The sequence below is a fragment of the Gymnodraco acuticeps genome, unplaced genomic scaffold (genome assembly GCF_902827175.1).
Source record: "Gymnodraco acuticeps unplaced genomic scaffold, fGymAcu1.1, whole genome shotgun sequence".
NCBI lineage: Eukaryota > Metazoa > Chordata > Actinopteri > Perciformes > Bathydraconidae > Gymnodraco > Gymnodraco acuticeps.
The window spans coordinates 168894-188211 of NW_022992301.1; the positions used below are offsets into that span (position 1 = coordinate 168894).

Consider the following 19318-nt stretch of genomic DNA (forward strand, 5'->3'; position numbering starts at 1 on the left):
TGAAATAATATGACTGGTATTATAGGTGCAAAAATTAAATACTTTTCGAAAAAAATATTATGATAAAAATATTTTTATATATTTATAATTCTGCAAATATTACGATAAACTCACAGCTATTTCGCGGACCGGGGGTTGGGAACCCCTGCTCTAGAGCAGTGATGTTTTGGGGCTGTCGCTGGGCAACACAGACTTTCAACTCCCTCCAAAGATTTTCTATGGGGTTGAGATCTGGAGACGGGTTAGCCACTCCAGGACCTTGAAATGCTTCTTACGAAGCCACTCCTTCGTTGCCCGGGCGGTGTGTTTGGGATCATTGTCATGCTGAAAGATGTTCACGTTTCATCTTCAATGCCCTTGCTGATGGAAGGAGGTTGTCACTCAAAATCTCACGATACATGGCCCCATTCATTCTTTCCTTTACACGGATCAGTCGTCCTGGTCCCTTTGCAGAAAAACAGCCCCAAAGCATGATGTTCCCACCCCCATGTTTCACAGTAGGTGTTCTTTGGATGCAACTCAGCATTCTTTCTCCTCCAAACACGTCTAGTTGAGTTTTTACCAAAAAGTTCTATTTTGGTTTCATCTGACCATATGACATTCTCCCAATCCTCTTCTGGATCATCTAAATGCTCTCTAGCAAACTTCAGACGGGCCTGGACATGTACTGGCTTAAGCAGGGGGACACGTCTGGCACTGCAGGATTTGAGTCCCTGGCGGCGTAGTGTGTTACTGATGGTAGCCTTTGTTACTTTGGTCCCAGCTCTCTGCAGGTCATTGACTCGGTCCCCCCGTGTGGTTCTGGGATTTTTGCTCACCGTTCTTGTGATCATTTTGACCCCACGGGGTGAGATCTTGCGTGGAGCCCCAGATCGAGGGAGATTATCAGTGGTCTTGTATGTCTTCCATTTTCTAATAATTGCTCCCACAGTTGATTTCTTCACACCAAGCTGCTTACCTATTGCAGATTCAGTCTTCCCAGCCTGGTGCAGGTCTACAATTTTGTTTCTGGTGTCCTTTGACAGCTCTTTGGTCTTGGCCATATGGAGTTTGGAGTGTGACTGTTTGAGGTTGTGGACAGGTGTCTTTTATACTGATAACGAGTTCAAACAGGTGCCATTAATACAGTTAACAAGTGGAGGACAGAGGAGGCTCTTAAAGAAGAAGTTACAGGTCTGTGAGAGCCAGAAATCGTGTTTGTTTGTAGGTGACCAAATACTTATTTTACCGAGGAATTGACCAATTAATTCATTACAAATCCTACAATGTGATTTCCTGGATTCTTTCCCCCCATTCTGTCTCTCATAGTTGAAGTGTACCTAGGATGAAAATTACAGGCCTCTCATCTTTTTAAGTGGGAGAACTTGCACAATTGGTGGCTGACTAAATACTTTTTTGCCCCACTGTATATACCTAGATATACACAATCAGACATATCAGAGGTCTGGGCTAAAGTATACTTAATCACAGGGTAAAAAACAACAACAACACAGTGGTACATTTTATGGTAAATTACCTTACATCAAAAAGTGATCCTGTGAGCCCAGAGGCCTGTACTACGAAGCAGGATTTTCGCTTAGCCGTAACTTCAGGGAAAACTCTGGGTTTCCGGTCCTACGAAGCTGGTTCTCTTTTTAGCGGGCTAGATCTCCATGGTAACTTATGTTGTGCGACTAACCTGCCCCGGAGCAGGTTAGGTTGCAGGCTAAGAGCTCAACTCAGTGAAAGCACTGCCTGCTGACCAATCAGAGCTCAGTGTGCGGAGTTTAAAGCGATCAAGTCATATTACAGGAGAAAGGAAATACAGAAAAGCTGCCGTCGCAGGAAAGACGGAAAAAATCACCGACTGTGTGAACGTGAACATTAATAGAATATCAGCTCCATCTTCAGAGCAATCTGACTATTATAACATTAGCGTTAAGAAAGCTTACTTAAATATCTGCCACAACATAAGTAACCGGATCAGAGTAACATTAAGTACAGTCCGCGGCATATCACTTCATAATGTATCATATATCTCCTTATCTGAGTCAGCTGAGCCGTATCTGGCCGTGCAACACTCACAGCGTCACAGACTGTATGCAGAAGTATTATTTTAAGCAACACATTAAGTTGACGAAACACTCGAGACAAATGTAATGAAAGTCAGATCGTGTCTTAGACGGGGCAGTGATATCATAAACCTGTTAATGTACGCATTCAAACACTTGTTCTGTTCCCAGCTGTATTCACCTTGCAGGTGCAGCTCTGTGGCTTTGATCCTGGATCAAGTGTTTAAGTCATGGATGTTTAAAGTTTAACTTCTTCATATGTCTAATATTATAGTTCACTTTTCATTCAGGAAGTATGACGCTGCGCTGTCAGTATGCTTCTCCATGTTTGTGATTGGTCGAATGCTCCAGATACCACCCCTTTCATGTGAACGCGCACCTAACTAGATAGGACATGGCTGGCTTGAGCGATCCACTTGATAACCAGCGTCGTAGGACAGTTTAGCGAGAGCGCGTTTGTTTTGGATTAGGCCAACCGGCTAACTCAAACATATCCAGGTTAGGTTGAACCAGCTTCGTAGTACAGGCCTCAGGAATTACATTATTGTGAGCCATAAACCAAGTGGATTATGGTGTAAGATTTAAAAATAAACAACTTCTCAACTCAACAAAAGTGATCAACCTTTGCTTGGGATGCATACCGGTATCCGGTATTACCGAAATACCGGTTACGGTATACCGTACCGAAATCAGATCCGGTTTCGATACCGTACATTTTTTTAAATTTCATTTTAAAAGTGAGTCCGTGGCCCGTGATGGCGGGTGTTATAAATTAGATTGCATAATCGTTTTCCTTCATATTTTATGTATTTCTGTTTGTTCAATACTAGAAAGGTAAAAGTCCCACAAATGAACTGATGGGATTTGTTTTCTCTCACCAGTGAAGGCATGTTGATTTTAAAGATGAGATTTGTTTGTTTGTGCAATGCCGAGATCTCATGACCTTTATTCTATTATTTATTTGTTCTCTAGTCGAATCTCAGGTTTAACATGAATTATAACGGTCTGTTTGCATTGACAAGATGTGCTATTCACGCGGCACACCTGATGGCGGGTGTTATAAAAGATATTCCATCATCGGTTTTCTTCATATTTTTAATGTATTTTTCATTGTTTGTTCAGAACTAAAAGGTCCAAGAAGTCCCACAATCGAATTGAATATTCATTTGACATGTTAACTATATCGTAAAGCGCTTCATGGGAGTAATTGTGGGATGATACATTTTCAAAGTATCACGATATGTATCGGTTGAGTATCGGTATCGTTCAGTGGTATCGGTATCATAAAAAAGTCAACGATATGCATCCCTAACCTTTACACTACGTCAAACTAAAAGCGATTTACAGACAAGCAAAGAAAACATGTTCGGGCTCTTTTCTAAATAAATGTGTGGTTATTTCTGTATTTCTCTCTCAAAGATTTCCTCAAAAGAAAAACCTGAATTTCAGCTTCAGTTCAAGCATGTATTGCCCCAATAAGTATTTTATACAATACAATACACTGTAATAGACCAATCTATTAATAACAAATACATAGGATGTGTGTGTGTGTGTGTGTGTGTGTGTGTGTGCGCGCATGTGTGTGTGTTAATATTCATAAAGACATCTCCTTTGGTCTGAATAGCAATGTTTCCATCTCCTCCTCACCTTCCCCTGGCTTGCAGTCCCAGCCCAGCTCCAGGCCGATGGGGGTGAAGAGGTCTCTGATGAACTCCTGGATGTCCTCGTGGAAGTCGGTGTGCGACAGCAGCGAGGACAGAACGCCCAGGTTGCAGCTGAGGTCGCTCCACACCGTGTAGTTCGGCTCGTTCACAAACGCCTCCATCAGCGTCAGAACCTGCACCGTGCTGATCATCCCCGCACGAGACTGAAGACAAAACAACCAGGTTAATAATAATGAATATGCATATTTCTGTAGGCGGTTGACAACAGATACATTTGATATAAGAATGTTCCACTTATTAATGAATCAGATTTTTAGGGGATTTTCAATTGATCATAAACCTCTTGTGATTCTGACACATCATCTGTGTAACTGTTAGTGAGGTCAGGCTGAGGTCAGCGTCACAAAATGCTTCCTGTAGTGATGAAACTAAACAGTCAGAGACATTTTTAAAATAGAGTGCTTCCTCAAGTGTGTGTGCCTCATCAGGGAGAGGAAGTGTAGGTGTGTGTCTGTGAGTGTCTGTGAGTGTGTGCCTGTGTGAGTGTGTGTGTGTGTGTCTGTGTGCATGTGAGTGAGTGTCTGTGTCTCATCAGGGAGAGGAAGTGTGTGTGTGTGAGTGTGTGAGTGTGTCTCACCAGGGAGAAGAGGTCGTTCTGTGTGTTTGTGTGTGCGTGGTGTGTGTTTGTGCGTGGTGCGTGCGCGCATTGTGTGTGTTTGTGCGTGGTGTGTGTGCGCATTGTGTGTGTGCATGTGTGTGGTGTGTGTGCGCATTGTGTGTGTGTGTCTCTCTCTCACCAGGGAGAAGAGGTTGTTATGTGTGTGTGTGCGTGTTGTGTGTGCGCATGTGTGTGTGAGTATTGTGTGTGTGTGTGTTCCTCTCTCACCAGGGAGAAGAGGTCGTTCTGTGTGTTTGTGCGTGGTGTGTGCGTGCGTTGTGTGTGTGTGTGTGTCTCTCTCACCAGGGAGAAGAGTTTGTTATGTGTGTGTGTGTGTTGTGTGTGCGTGTTTGTGTGTGCGCATGTGTGTGTGTGTTCCTCTCTCACCAGGGAGAAGAGGTCGTTCTGCAGGCCCAGGCGGTCCACCGGCTGCAGGCTGAGGTCTCTGACTCCGGGCAGCAGCCTCTCCAGCATGGACGCGCTGTACTGGATCCGGTAGAAGCCCACGGTGCCGGGGTTTATCTGAGAGCAGGACACAACGGGTCAGACTGAGGGGAAGAAGGGTTTATTTATTTAAACTATATTTATTTGACTTCTTAGCCCGAGTGCTCGTGTCCGGCAAGGCTTAAAGGAAGTGAAACATCTTCATCGCTTCATCAACGGATAACACTGGAGGTTTTGGTTAACTGTGGCAAATGTTCACCACTCGTGATAATTGGTTTAATTTGTTTTAACTTATTCTTTATTAGTTATTTTCTCACATTCCCCTTTACATCCAATTGTACTCCAATTTAGAGGAACAGTTTATTTAACAAGGGGTCACAACATGTTTAACCCTTAGAGTGACTAGACCCTACACTCTTCCATAAGTGGGTCAAAAAGGACCCGTATTAGAATAATATGTGTTTTTATGCCATTTTTCATTTTGGTTAAGAAAAAGCACTTGTATAATATTTAGTATTATATTTTGGTTCACACTAGAAATATTTTATATTTAATTTTTACACATAGTTTTGAACATATCGATGCAAAGATCTCCGCTATTCTGAGACCCTCACAGTATTCCAGTCCCTTTTCAAAACTCTTCTCTTGTCTACTCATAGCCCCCCCCCCCCCCCCCCCAAATCATTCCATGCCAGTTGATCAAGTTTGATAGTCCTATACCCCCCAACCTAACCCACCCTAACCTTCCCTTATATTGTAAAGCGATGTCGAGTCCTTGAAAAGCCCTATACAAATATAATGTATTATTATTATTATACTGCCAGGTATCAGATCTTGCTGTGTAAAGTAATCTTCCTGAGAGGTGTCACTTGTGATGTCGTCTGTGTGTCACAGTGAATGTATTCCTGACAGCAACAGGTGATAATAATCAAAGGTTCCCAGAGGATCCCATAGAAATGCATGCGGGTCATTGTTGACCCACTTATGGAAGCTCGGGGTAGAAATACAAAAACTACAATTTCTTAAAATGTAAATTTAAAATGGCATGATATCCAAAACATGTTTTTTGAGGAATAGCTGGAATATGAAATGATAAAAAAAAAAATGTAATTACAAAGGTACTTCAAGAAAACCACCTCACCGGGTCCAAAAAGACCCACTTATGTGTCTAAGGGTGAAGGTCTCAAATCCTAAAAATATGAAAAACAAAATGTATAGAAAAATAATTGTGACTTTTAACCTTTGGTAACAGCCACAGGATTGGAGCAGTGAGTATTCAAGGCATTATTTATACATCAGCTGTAGAAATGCAGTCCATTTGTAAACCTCAACCCATTTCCAACCCTCTCTTTACACTGTCTTTATTAGTAAACAGAGTTAATCAACAACTGCTTTGGTGCGAAGCCAGACATCGAACAGTGTGCCACATTTTACAAGTAGGTATTACACTTTCCTCAGCAGCTGTTCCCGAGGGGAATATAATGAGACAGAGAGAGCCTGTGAATGTAATGCACTCCGAGCAGGCCGCCAACAAACACTTAAGAAGACCAAGCGGAGAGAAGGTTAAGACGTTCCCCTTGCTGCGTGTTGGGGCAGTTTTTCTTTGAGACTCACTAAACTGAACTACTATTATTTATAGCAGCATAATATTATCTTAATCCAGTTGTCATATCGATTATCACTAATACGATACATGCTGCACAGGACGGGGATGTGAGCTGCTGTAGTTTGTCAAGATGTGTCATGATACATAAAGCCAGTTTCAATCTATATCAAACTGGTTTAAGCTTGTACACTGGACTCAAATGACACCAGCGTTTCCGCCAGAGGGGCGTCTTGACGTCATTTGACGCCCTTATTCAGCTCGGAACGCCCTGAACTCGAGCCGAGGGCGTCCGAAAACAATAATAATTCGAGAGAAGATTGAGTTTTTATCGCTTGAAATGACGAAAAGGAAAAAGGACATCCCTCTGTTGGAGGGGCAAAGGAGTCTGGTGGGATTCTTTTCTCCGCCAGCAACGCGTGTTCCTGTGACGGAAAGTGTACTGCCGGCGAGCCTTGGCGGGGCGGGGGTGCTAGTGGAGCACGCGCGTGAACTGCGAGCGCCGGAGCCTCGCAGCGGCGAAACTGAGGCTACGTAAAGAGATAGTATCTATAAGTCACAGCTCAATTCAAAGTTCAAGTCACGTGACGTCACACCCTCCCCCGCTCTCGGGGGGGACGCCCTCTCAGCCCTGGTCTGGCGGAAACACTGATTGGAGCAGTGAGTATTCAAGGCATTATTTATACATCAGCTGTAGAAATGCAGTCCATTTGTAAACCTCAACCCATTTCCAACCCTCTCTTTACACTGTCTTTATTAGTAAACAGAGTTCATCAACAACTGCTTTGGTGCGAAGCCAGACATCGAACAGTGTGCCACATTTTACAAGTAGGTATTAAACTTTCCTCAGCAGCTGTTCCCGAGGGGAATATAATGAGACAGAGAGAGCCTGTGAATGTAATGCACTCCGAGCAGGCCGCCAACAAACACTTAAGAAGACCAAGCGGAGAGAAGGTTAAGACGTTCCCCTTGCTGCGTGTTGGGGCAGTTTTTCTTTGAGACTCACTAAACTGAACTACTATTATTTATAGCAGCATAATATTATCTTAATCCAGTTGTCATATCGATTATCACTAATACGATACATGCTGCACAGGACGGGGATGTGAGCTGCTGTAGTTTGTCAAGATGTGTCATGATACATAAAGCCAGTTTCAATCTACATCAAACTGGTTTAAACTTGTACACTGGACTCAAATGACACCAGCGTTTCCGCCAGAGGGGCGTCTTGACGTCATTTGACGCCCTTATTCAGCTCGGAACGCCCTGAACTCGAGCCGAGGGCGTCCGAAAACAATAATAATTCGAGAGAAGATCGAGTTTTTATCGCTTGAAATGACGAAAAGGAAAAAGGACATCCCTCTGTTGGAGGGGCAAAGGAGTCTGGTGGGATTCTTTTCGCCGCCGGCAAAGCGTGTTCCTGTGACGGAAAGTGTACTGCCGGCGAGCCTTGGCGGGGCGGGGGTGCTAGTGGAGCATGCGCGTGAACTGCGAGCGCCGGAGCCTCGCCGCGGCGAAACTGAGACTACGTAAAGAGATAGTATCTATAAGTCACAGCTCAATTCAAAGTTCAAGTCACGTGACGTCACACCCTCCCCCGCTCTCGGGGGGGACGCCCTCTCAGCCCTGGTCTGGCGGAAACACTGATTGGAGCAGTGAGTATTCAAGGCATTATTTATACATCAGCTGTAGAAATGCAGTCCATTTGTAAACCTCAACCCATTTCCAACCCTCTCTTTACACTGTCTTTATTAGTAAACAGAGTTCATCAACAACTGCTTTGGTGCGAAGCCAGACATCGAACAGTGTGCCACATTTTACAAGTAGGTATTAAACTTTCCTCAGCAGCTGTTCCCGAGGGGAATATAATGAGACAGAGAGAGCCTGTGAATGTAATGCACTCCGAGCAGGCCGCCAACAAACACTTAAGAAGACCAAGCGGAGAGAAGGTTAAGACGTTCCCCTTGCTGCGTGTTGGGGCAGTTTTTCTTTGAGACTCACTAAACTGAACTACTATTATTTATAGCAGCATAATATTATCTTAATCCAGTTGTCATATCGATTATCACTAATACGATACATGCTGCACAGGACGGGGATGTGAGCTGCTGTAGTTTGTCAAGATGTGTCATGATACATAAAGCCAGTTTCAATCTACATCAAACTGGTTTAAACTTGTACACTGGACTCAAATGACACCAGCGTTTCCGCCAGAGGGGCGTCTTGACGTCATTTGACGCCCTTATTCAGCTCGGAACGCCCTGAACTCGAGCCGAGGGCGTCCGAAAACAATAATAATTCGAGAGAAGATCGAGTTTTTATCGCTTGAAATGACGAAAAGGAAAAAGGACATCCCTCTGTTGGAGGGGCAAAGGAGTCTGGTGGGATTCTTTTCGCCGCCGGCAAAGCGTGTTCCTGTGACGGAAAGTGTACTGCCGGCGAGCCTTGGCGGGGCGGGGGTGCTAGTGGAGCATGCGCGTGAACTGCGAGCGCCGGAGCCTCGCCGCGGCGAAACTGAGACTACGTAAAGAGATAGTATCTATAAGTCACAGCTCAATTCAAAGTTCAAGTCACGTGACGTCACACCCTCCCCCGCTCTCGGGGGGGACGCCCTCTCAGCCCTGGTCTGGCGGAAACACTGATTGGAGCAGTGAGTATTCAAGGCATTATTTATACATCAGCTGTAGAAATGCAGTCCATTTGTAAACCTCAACCCATTTCCAACCCTCTCTTTACACTGTCTTTATTAGTAAACAGAGTTCATCAACAACTGCTTTGGTGCGAAGCCAGACATCGAACAGTGTGCCACATTTTACAAGTAGGTATTAAACTTTCCTCAGCAGCTGTTCCCGAGGGGAATATAATGAGACAGAGAGAGCCTGTGAATGTAATGCACTCCGAGCAGGCCGCCAACAAACACTTAAGAAGACCAAGCGGAGAGAAGGTTAAGACGTTCCCCTTGCTGCGTGTTGGAGCAGTTTTTCTTTGAGACTCACTAAACTGAACTACTATTATTTATAGCAGCATAATATTATCTTAATCCAGTTGTCATATCGATTATCACTAATACGATACATGCTGCACAGGACGGGGATGTGAGCTGCTGTAGTTTGTCAAGATGTGTCATGATACATAAAGCCAGTTTCAATCTACATCAAACTGGTTTAAACTTGTACACTGGACTCAAATGACACCAGCGTTTCCGCCAGAGGGGCGTCTTGACGTCATTTGAAGATCGAGTTTTTATCGCTTGAAATGACGAAAAGGAAAAAGGACGTCCCTCTGGACTCAAATGACAACTATTACGAGAACAGCGGAGGCAATTTGCAAGTTAAACCCAAAGGAGATGGAACACGACCATTCATGTTGTTGCCTCATTTACACTCCTGAATGACCAGAATCAAGGATTATATAAAATAACCGACTATACTGCCTCTTAGTAGTATGTCCCGATATCTAGAATGTAAAGTGCCTTTTGCCAAAATGACTGATGTACTTCTGCATTATGGAAGCCAGCATGCTATTCTAGCCGCTTGACCAACATATCTTTGCGCAGGGGAAGCATGAGCAAGAGGGTAATAAGGCCAAATAACGCAGCCAGTATTAGTAGACGGGGTGAGGAAGAGGACAGCAGTCTGAGAGAGTCTGATGACACTTTACAAACGGGAAGTCCAGCCTGAGATGAAAACAGACCGACTCCCTTATGACTCATTCATTCAGCTCAAGACACTGGAAACTGTTCCCCGTTGGTCAAAGTTTAACTTTATTTGAATGAAGTGAAATGTTTAGCCAGCTTAAAGGTTTACTTGACCTTTGATGCAAATATGTCTGCAGCCTCAGGCAAAAGCTACAAGCTAAGTGATCTCATGAATATTAAGGAGAAAAGCAACTGAAAAGTATTTAAAACAATTCCTTCTAACTTTCATTTTCACTAATTAGTTAGAGATCTATCAAACTGATAAACTTAAAATTAGTACAAACAATGGCTTTATGCTGAGTATTGGATCAGTACTTGGTTGGCTCTCTACCTGTGTTTTAATGTTTGTTAAGCACCCCCCCCCAAAGCAGTAAACCTAGGGGAAACACTGACTTTTATGTTTGCACCACAACACCAAGTCAAATTCCTCGTACGTGTCAACCTACCTGGTGATGAACCTGATTCTGATTGAATGTAGGTATCAGGAGAGAACATTTGAATCAGTGAGTGAGTCCATGATTGCAGGAGAGTACTGCTGGAAACCTAAACACCCGATGGAGGAACTGTGACCCGCCCTCACCTTGATCCACTGCTCGGTGGGGACGCCGCTCAGAGTGATGGTCGTCTCGGCTCTGTCCAGCAGAACCTTCAGCTTGGAGCATGTTGGGTCCTCGCTGGTACAAATACTGATGGGGACCATCCAGCTGGGGCAATCCTCACCTGCCAACACCAGGCAGAGATACAACAGCATAGCAGTCAGAAACATTAAACGTTATTGGTCATCAGATGGGGAGTTCAGGTGCAGCGGCACAACAACTCAAATATCTACAGATAGATGGAGAAAGAAAAGAGGAAATAAGAGGAGAGGTAGAAATAGAAGATATACAAGAGCAAGTAAAGACAAAAATACAAGGGACAAATATACAGAGTTGCGGAGAGGGATAGTGTATTAGAAGAAATGGATCTCTGTTTATAGTGTCATTTAATACAAGATTATTACATGGCTTAGTTGAATACTCGATTCTGATTGGTCAATTCAGAACACGTGACACGTTGTTAATCCAGAACAGACAGATTTATTGACCGTTGTTAAGGACGCTCACATCTGCAGAAAGAAGTCCGGTCGATTTAACTGTATACAGTTTGGCTGAAAAGCAAACTGCATCCAGTTTGCTTTTCACACTGGAACAAGAAAACAGCGGAGAAGTAACGGGCAGAAACCCTCCTTTTTACGCAGCGGTCCAGACATAGACATCCAACGGCGACACATATTCAGTGTGCAGTCACTTTGGCATTAGGGCAGGGATATCTAGATACTTCCCAAGGTTTGACATAATGAATTGTGCTACTTTTAAAGCAAGCAGCGATGTTTTCAAATCTGAAATCAAAAAGGTCCACAAAAAAGCTATCGAAGCAGTTCCTGCCGTTGCTAAGGAGGATCAAGAAAGAGAAAGTAAAAGAGGGTAAAAGACGGAGTGCTGGACGTCAGATAAATCCCCAGACGAAGGCAGAGAGGACGTAAACACTAACAGGGACACGGTGTGAACTCTGCAGAGTTTAGGGACTTGTTAGTGGATCAGAAACTGAACAGAGTTGGCCAGTGCTGCCGTAAAGTTGTTGTTGTCGCAGTTCCAGCCGTCGGTGCGCCGTGGAACGGAGTTTTTTTTCTCTTAGCGGAAGAAATACGATCATTTTAAGTCAATAAAATCATTTCAATTAATATTGGGAGTCGAGTCGTTAGTTTGTTTAGTGTCTGACCGTGTGATAAGCGGGATAGTGTGCAGCGACTTGGTCACTATGGGGAAAAGAACACCCTTCAGGCTCATCAAGATCACTCCGCTTGGCTCCTGGTCTGCCTGTCGGGTGCTCTTTTCCCCATAGTGCCCGCCTCGCTGCACGTCATCCCTTACGTAGAACACTGACATAATAGCACCAGTCATAAAGAGGATAGGGTGAATTGTTGTCTAAACATGTATACCTATATCTAAACAGTAGCCAAAGCATTTCAAATTTAACACGAGTTAAATTTAACACAGTATCAAATAAATAATGATAGTTCTATATGTAATTGAATATAGAGTTCAACCCCGTGTCCGGTGTTTTAGGCAAATCATTTGAGTCTAAGAAACACTTGGTGGCGTCTGTGTACTCACCGCTGTGTGGTCCACTGGCACAGAACTTCTTCTGAGATAACTTCACAATGCGGTCGTCTCCTTGCTGCAAACAAACGTCTCGGTTAGTTTGAGTAAAAAGAATAATCAAGAAATGCAAAAAAAATTAGAACAAGCCACCAGACAAATACTTAACCACCCCTCTCTGATCAGCATTTCATGTGCTGCCCTGGCCCTGCCTGATGCTAACCTTTTTATGAATGTGTTGGCGCCGCTTTGCTGTATATTTATGATCTTTTTAATTTACACATGCCATCTATTAAGCATCTGTCCGTCCTGTGAGAAGGATCCCTCCTATGTTCCTCTCCTTGAGGATTTAAAGCATTTTGCCCACACTAGTTGTTGTTGTTTTTTGGGAGTTTTTCCTTCTTACTGCAAGGGTCAAAGGGCAGATGGCTACACACTGTAAAGCCCCTGAGACATACAGTATGTGTGATATCTGGCTTGCAGGAACCAACATTTCTTATATCAAATATGGTGAATTGTTTCTTTTTTGCCCATTTATATATTCAGTTGATTCCCTTTATTGTGCTCCAGGTTAAGGTAATGGATTTATTATTATATTTGTTTACAAGAGGCCGATATGGAGCCCTTTGTTTGGACTGCAATCAAAGGCTCGTCTAACTCCATGCATCATACCTGGAGTCTCAAGGCAAGTTGGGTGATTGATTACTTCAACAGGGCTATATAAATACAATTGTATTGGTTGATTGCTAGTACATTCTTTTGGTTTAGATTAGATTCAACTTTATTGTCATTGAGCAAAGTACAGGTACAAGCCAATGAAATGCAGTTAGTATCCAACCAGAAATGCAAGATGTGCTATATATAAATAAAAACAAGGTGCATATTATAATGACTGTTTGGTAACTAGGAAAGAGGTCTTGTAGATAGATTACACACAGACAAACAATCCAGCACCAGTCACTTTTACACTGCTATGGACAATTTTGCACTCCCATTTGCACTCTACATCAGGGCTATTCAATTAGTTTGGAATGGGGCCGGTTGATGAAAATGATCCAAAGCAAGGGGCCGGGAAAAAGATGGCTTGAAATATGAGCAATCATAATTAAGAGCTTCAGATACAGTAAATACTACAAGAGCATAGTGGAGTGCATATATTGTGTTTACTTAAATCAAACATAGCCCCAAGGCCTTTCTAGATCTAATGCCCCTTTCACACCAACGCGTTTTCAGGTCCGGCTCGGAGCTAGAGCCTGAAAAGTACCGGTTTTTCCTCTTCACACCGCAGCGGCGCCGCCTCTTAGCTCCGGAATCCGGTTCGTTTCCAGCTCCAAACATTTTTCGGTCTAGCAAGCAAGATTCCGTAGCTACGAGGCGGCGCCGCTTACGTCTCTCTTACATCGAGGCGGGGGCAGGGGCGGGATCAACCGCCTGAAGACCGCAAAGAAGTCTTGCATTTCGCATGTGATGTTTGTAAAGTTCCAAGTAAAGTCGTCCCTTGTAAAGTCGTCCCATGTAAAGTCGTCCCTTGTAAAGTCGTCCCATGTAAAGTCGTCCCATGTAAAGTCGTCCCTTGTAAAGTCGTCCCTTGTAAAGTCGTCCCATGTAAAGTCGTCCCATGTAAAGTCGTCCCATGTAAAGTCGTCCCATGTAAAGTCGTCCCTTGTAAAGTCGTCCCATGTAAAGTCGTCCCTTGTAAAGTCGTCCCTTGTAAAGTCGTCCCTTGTAAAGTCGTCCCTTGTAAAGTCGTCCCTTGTAAAGTCGTCCCTTGTAAAGTCGTCCCTTGTAAGTCGTCCCATGTAAAGTCGTCCCTGTAAAGTCGTCCCATGTAAAGTCGTCCCATGTAAAGTCGTCCCATGTAAAGTCGTCCCATGTAAAGTCGTCCCATGTAAAGTCGTCCCATGTAAAGTCGTCCCTTGTAAAGTCGTCCCATGTAAAGTCGTCCCTTGTAAAGTCGTCCCTTGTAAAGTCGTCCCTTGTAAAGTCGTCCCATGTAAAGTCGTCCCTTGTAAAGTCGTCCCATGTAAAGTCGTCCCTTGTAAAGTCGTCCCTTGTAAAGTCGTCCCATGTAAAGTTCCCAGTCCCCTTGTAAAGTCGTCCCATGTAAAGTCGTCCCTTGTAAAGTCGTCCCTTGTAAAGTCGTCCCTTGTAAAGTCGTCCATGTAAAGTCGTCCCATTGTAAAGTCGTCCCTTGTAAAGTCGTCCCCTGTAAAGTCGTCCCATGTAAAGTCGTCCCTTGTAAAGTCGTCCCATGTAAAGTCGTCCCATTGTAAAGTCGTCCCTTGAAAGTCGTCCATGTAAAGTCGTCCCATGTAAAGTCGTCCCATGTAAGTCGTCCCTTGTAAAGTCGTCCCTTGTAAAGTCGTCCCATTGTAAAGTCGTCCCATGTAAAGTCGTCCCTTGTAAGTCGTCCCTTGTAAAGTCGTCCCCGTAAGTGTCCATGTAAAGTCGTCCCTTGTAAAGTCGTCCCTTGTAAAGTGTCCCGTCCCTTGTAAAGTCGTCCCTGTAAAGTCGTCCCCTTGTAAAGTCGTCCTTGTAAAGTCGTCCCATGTAAAGTCGTCCATTGTAAGTCGTCCCTGTAAAGTCGTCCCCTTGTAAGTCGTCCCTTGTAAAGTCCGTCCCATGTAAAGTCGTCCCATGTAAAGTCGTCCCTTGTAAAGTCGTCCCTTGTAAAGTCGTCCATGTAAAGTCGTCCCTTGTAAAGTCGTCCCTTGTAAAGTCGTCCCTTGTAAAGTCGTCCCTTGCGTTCCATTTCGTTTTGTAAGAGGATAACCAAAGAGAACAGCGCTTCAATACAATCGGCCGTTGTTGTTGTTGTCGATGTGAGGGATTTCCGCGCGGTTTGGCTTTTATGAAGCAGGCACGTAAACGGTTACGTCATGATGCAAACGATGAGGCAATGACGCAGCACCACCCCAGCTCTGTGTGGTGTGAACCATAGGTGTGAACAGAGCGGGAGCAGAAAAGGGAAACCCGAGCTGAACCAGAAAAGCTCTAGCACGGAGCTAGAAAGGGAAAAGCGCTGGTGTGAAAGCCGCATAAATGGCAAGTTCAGAACTCAGTAGGCCAACATGTGAAGCTGATTTAACCATCAACATCATTTCATTAATTTAGGTGAAATGATCTAATCATTCACTACAGCAGCTAGTAGGTGGGTTCGAAACCCGAGCCCGTCGAAGTTTTCAGGCAATGTCTTCCCCTCTATCTCTCAATTTAACACCCTCTCTGGAATAAAGGCACTCCGGCCCAAAAAAAAAAAGCAGATTACTTTTTAACATTATACTCAAAGGGCCAGTAAATATCACCCGTCATCATCATCTTTATTATATATATCCCGCTTACTTGAAGTAAATGGTTATTTTGTAAATTATTGAGTGTTCTTGCATTTTAAATGTGAGTTTTTTTATACCTCGGGACTGTGGGAAACATTTCACATTTCGATCTTTCTGTGTGTACAAACATATTTTTTAGATTGAGAATAAAGTTGACTTTGACTTATTGCCTCAAACCAGCAGTTCAGCCAGAGAACAAAATGATGAATATTGAGAGCGTTTGCCCCAAGCCCCCATCTTTACCCATGGATGCACAATAAGAACGGATTATATGATTACTTTCGTGACGTTTCGCTCTCAAAAGTTGGGCCATTTTGTCTTCATGCGCCAATGAGCAGCTCTCATAGGAATGAACGCGGCCCCGCCTCCCACGCTCTATCCACTTCTTATTATACATCCATGGTTTGCCCTCATGCAGGTGAAACAGCTCCTGTCCAGTGACGCTCACCTGCTCCTCTTCCACTTCTATAATGGGGAAGCCCATCTGCTTGGTCCACGAGCTCATGACTTCAGCGATGGGTTTTCCACTGGCCTGTTCCAGACAGTCCCATAGGTCCTCTGTGGACAAACACGAGTCAAAGGGATTAGGACACTTAGAAATCGATTCACGCGGTAGTTTCAATTTGAGTGAATTCCTTACTTACCTGTGCAAGCATTTTTATGTTGGAACTTCAACAGGTAGGCGTTCATTCCTTTCCTAAAGTCCTGGAAAAGAGAGAGTAAGAGGTGAACCTTGATGAAGAGAATACCAGAGAGAATATCAAAGTGCTGGAGAACAAACCTCGTCTCCTGTGTAGTCGTGCAGCATGCGGATCACAGACGCTCCTTTGCTGTAGGAGATGGCGTCGAAGATTTCATCCACCTCTGACGGGTGGCCCACGTTCACCTGGAGCACAAAACATCAAATAAACAGAAATCAGTTCAACAAACACAACTATTTATAAGATATTTTAATGTAATAATGTCTATATCACAGTCTTTGTCTCTTTCTGCTTTTACAATTGTAGGTCTGAACCATTATACAGTGTTTTATTTGCCATATAAAAAAACATCTTAAATATGAAAAACCATTCAGTGTGTTTACTCTGGACCCGATCGAGTTTGTGTAGTAGGAGATTGCAAACCTTTTTACAGTTGTGTACCGTATTATATACCTTGTTATTCAACCTCAATAAATAATACAACTTCCAAAATAATCCATGTGTGTTCTATTTTGCAAACATTATTACATACAAAAAAAGTTAAAATTAGATGTATTGAGATGAAGGTATCATAAATCATTATCACTATTTCCAACGAGTAGGAGACAGACTATGAAGCGACTAATACCAAAGGCTACATTAGTCTTTAACTGACACACTCAGAAGGACACACTCGTGCTGAAGTCGTTTCAAGATGTTCAATAAATAAAATAATAAAAGCAATCTCTACAGCAGCACCTGACAATCCTCACAAACTAAGTCATAGAAAAGGCCATATATCTGAACAGGCTAACACACCCAGGTGACGCTGGCCGGAAGTGATACAAAACAAATATAAATGGACTATTCTTTTATTTGTATTCTATTATATAGGTTGCATTGTTGGAGGAGCTCAGGTCAGAAGAATTTCATTGCCATTTCTACACTGTAGCTTATGATAATAAAACCTTTGAATCTTGAAATAATGATAGAAACAAAATAGCAGACCCAGGCTTAGCAACTGAGCACTTTGAAACAGCAGCAGCTTTTGTTTAATAAGGTGAATCTGAAGGTCACCTCGATGGGATGGCTGCTGTCCAGAGCGTCCAGGTCCAGGGCGCGGGTGTAGTCTGCGGAGACAAACTGGGTCCAGATGTCGTACTCTGGGAAGCAGTGGTCCACGCACAGATACTCGATCCAAGACGCAAAGCCCTCGTTGAGCCACAGATGGGTCCACCATTCCTGATGAAACACACAAGAAGGCAGGGTGTCTTCAAAGACCTTCACAATAGTTCCCTTCCTAAAATATGATCTCATACATTACCAAGGTTTTTAACGTGTATTACATTGTCCCTATTTCACAAATATTACACGGCACAGTTTAGGCATGGGTATTTGATTGAATATATCGGGTATCGCCGATTGGCTGAGTACACCAGTTGTTGTTTTTGTGCGTTTCTGTCATTTTATTTGGCAAGTTATTGGTTTGCATTTTACTGTACGGTGAGGAAAACCGTTATAAGTAGGGATGCTCCGATCGCCAGTTTTGGGGCCGATTGCCGGAATCAGCATCGGCCGATACCGATCGCCGATCCGATCGAGTGGGCGGGGCCTATGGGGATCTTCCATTTAAAGTGATGTGTAAAACTCAGTTAAAGCTCATTCACTGGAGCTTCCACAAACAACAACCAACATAATTATTACATTCAAATGAAGTTCATTATTCAAGTTTACATTAACTTTGGAGAATAACACGGGAGAAATGAGCGGAAGCCTCTCTCTCTCTCTCTCCTGACAGCCTGTCAGTATCGTCTCATGCAGCTCACTGATCCAGTAATGAGTGACCCGACAGTGAAGAATAAATATATTTATAATAACTAGTTTAGTTCCAGAGGTAGATCAAATAGCTAAGTAGGTCTAACTCTTGTGTGTTTCGCTCCGCTCACCGGTCCGTCTCAGCGGGCGGAGCTGCAGGATTTCTGCTTCACGTTGCATTCCGCTATTTTACTGTCTTTTTCGGACACCTTCAAATACTGCCAGACCGGTGAAGCCATTTAGGCGAGCTTGTTTTGCCGCACAGAGAAAAGTGTCATGTATTTTACGTCATGTGATCGGCTCTCCTGAGCAGCATTTATAGAGAGCACCGATCGATCGGCAGAGAGTGAGTATCACTAGGCGGCCGATCGGAGCATCCCTAGTTATAAGAATATTCCCCTTTCTGATAATTTGTGAGTTTATTTATTAGACTAACAGGACAGAGAGAGCTTGCTTAATGAAGCTAACTACCCTTTTGAACAGCTTTACACAAAATGTTAACGTTACAAACACAACTTATAATAGTATATATTGACTTTTCAAAATAGGTCTTCTTCAGTTTTTATATTTAAAAAATATAAGACTGTACTATGACATAATGTCCCTGGTTTCTCTACTTAAAAGAACATTATAATCTTATATTTTTCAGCTAGTGCTTTTTTTATTTTACGTTTTGTTTTCATGCCAGTTCAATAATATACTTTTATGTCCAAAGCCTCTAAAAAGATGTACATGTGTAAGTGAGTCTTACCATGGTGACCAAGTTTCCGAACCACTGGTGAGCGAGCTCGTGACCGACCACCAGCGCCACCCACTGCCTGGAGGACGAGCAGGAGTTCTTGGGGTCGATCAGCAGAGCCGTCTCCCTGGAAGAAATAAAACAAACAAGAGAGTGGAGGTTAACATGGAGACCGGCTGAAGGTCGACGCCTCCTCTAGACGTCAAACACCCAGAGTGCACTTCAGCTGCTCCCATGGTTATTAAGAGAGGCAGGAGGCAGTAGATGCTAATCACTTTCCATCTGAACACCTAACAGGTGGTGCAGCTAACCAGGAAGCAATTAAAAACCCATCAGAGCTGTCACCCAATAAGACACACGTGCACAAATAACTTATTTCCCCTGCAAGATAGAACACAAACTGCTGCTTTCTCAATGAGACACGGAGCTGCACAACTACAGATTAGAGTTGCATTAAAAGCAAAAGTTCCTTGTTGTTTATTTGGATAATTTCCCCA

General features: G+C 43.5%; 1 protein-coding gene across 1 annotated transcript in view; it reads right to left on the reverse strand.

Moving 5' to 3' along the window:
- The window catches only part of npepps (aminopeptidase puromycin sensitive), a 48558-nt gene that overhangs the window by 13403 nt on the left and 15837 nt on the right, over window positions 1-19318 (reverse strand). Inside the window, exons 9-17 of the mRNA XM_034208070.1 lie at window positions 18834-18948; window positions 17345-17509; window positions 16369-16473; window positions 16232-16292; window positions 16036-16145; window positions 12271-12334; window positions 10698-10837; window positions 4761-4895; window positions 3699-3918 (exon numbers count right to left, since the gene is read on the reverse strand). Coding sequence (XP_034063961.1) covers window positions 3699-3918; window positions 4761-4895; window positions 10698-10837; window positions 12271-12334; window positions 16036-16145; window positions 16232-16292; window positions 16369-16473; window positions 17345-17509; window positions 18834-18948 — 1115 coding nt within the window. The remainder of the gene's footprint in view (window positions 1-3698; window positions 3919-4760; window positions 4896-10697; window positions 10838-12270; window positions 12335-16035; window positions 16146-16231; window positions 16293-16368; window positions 16474-17344; window positions 17510-18833; window positions 18949-19318) is intronic.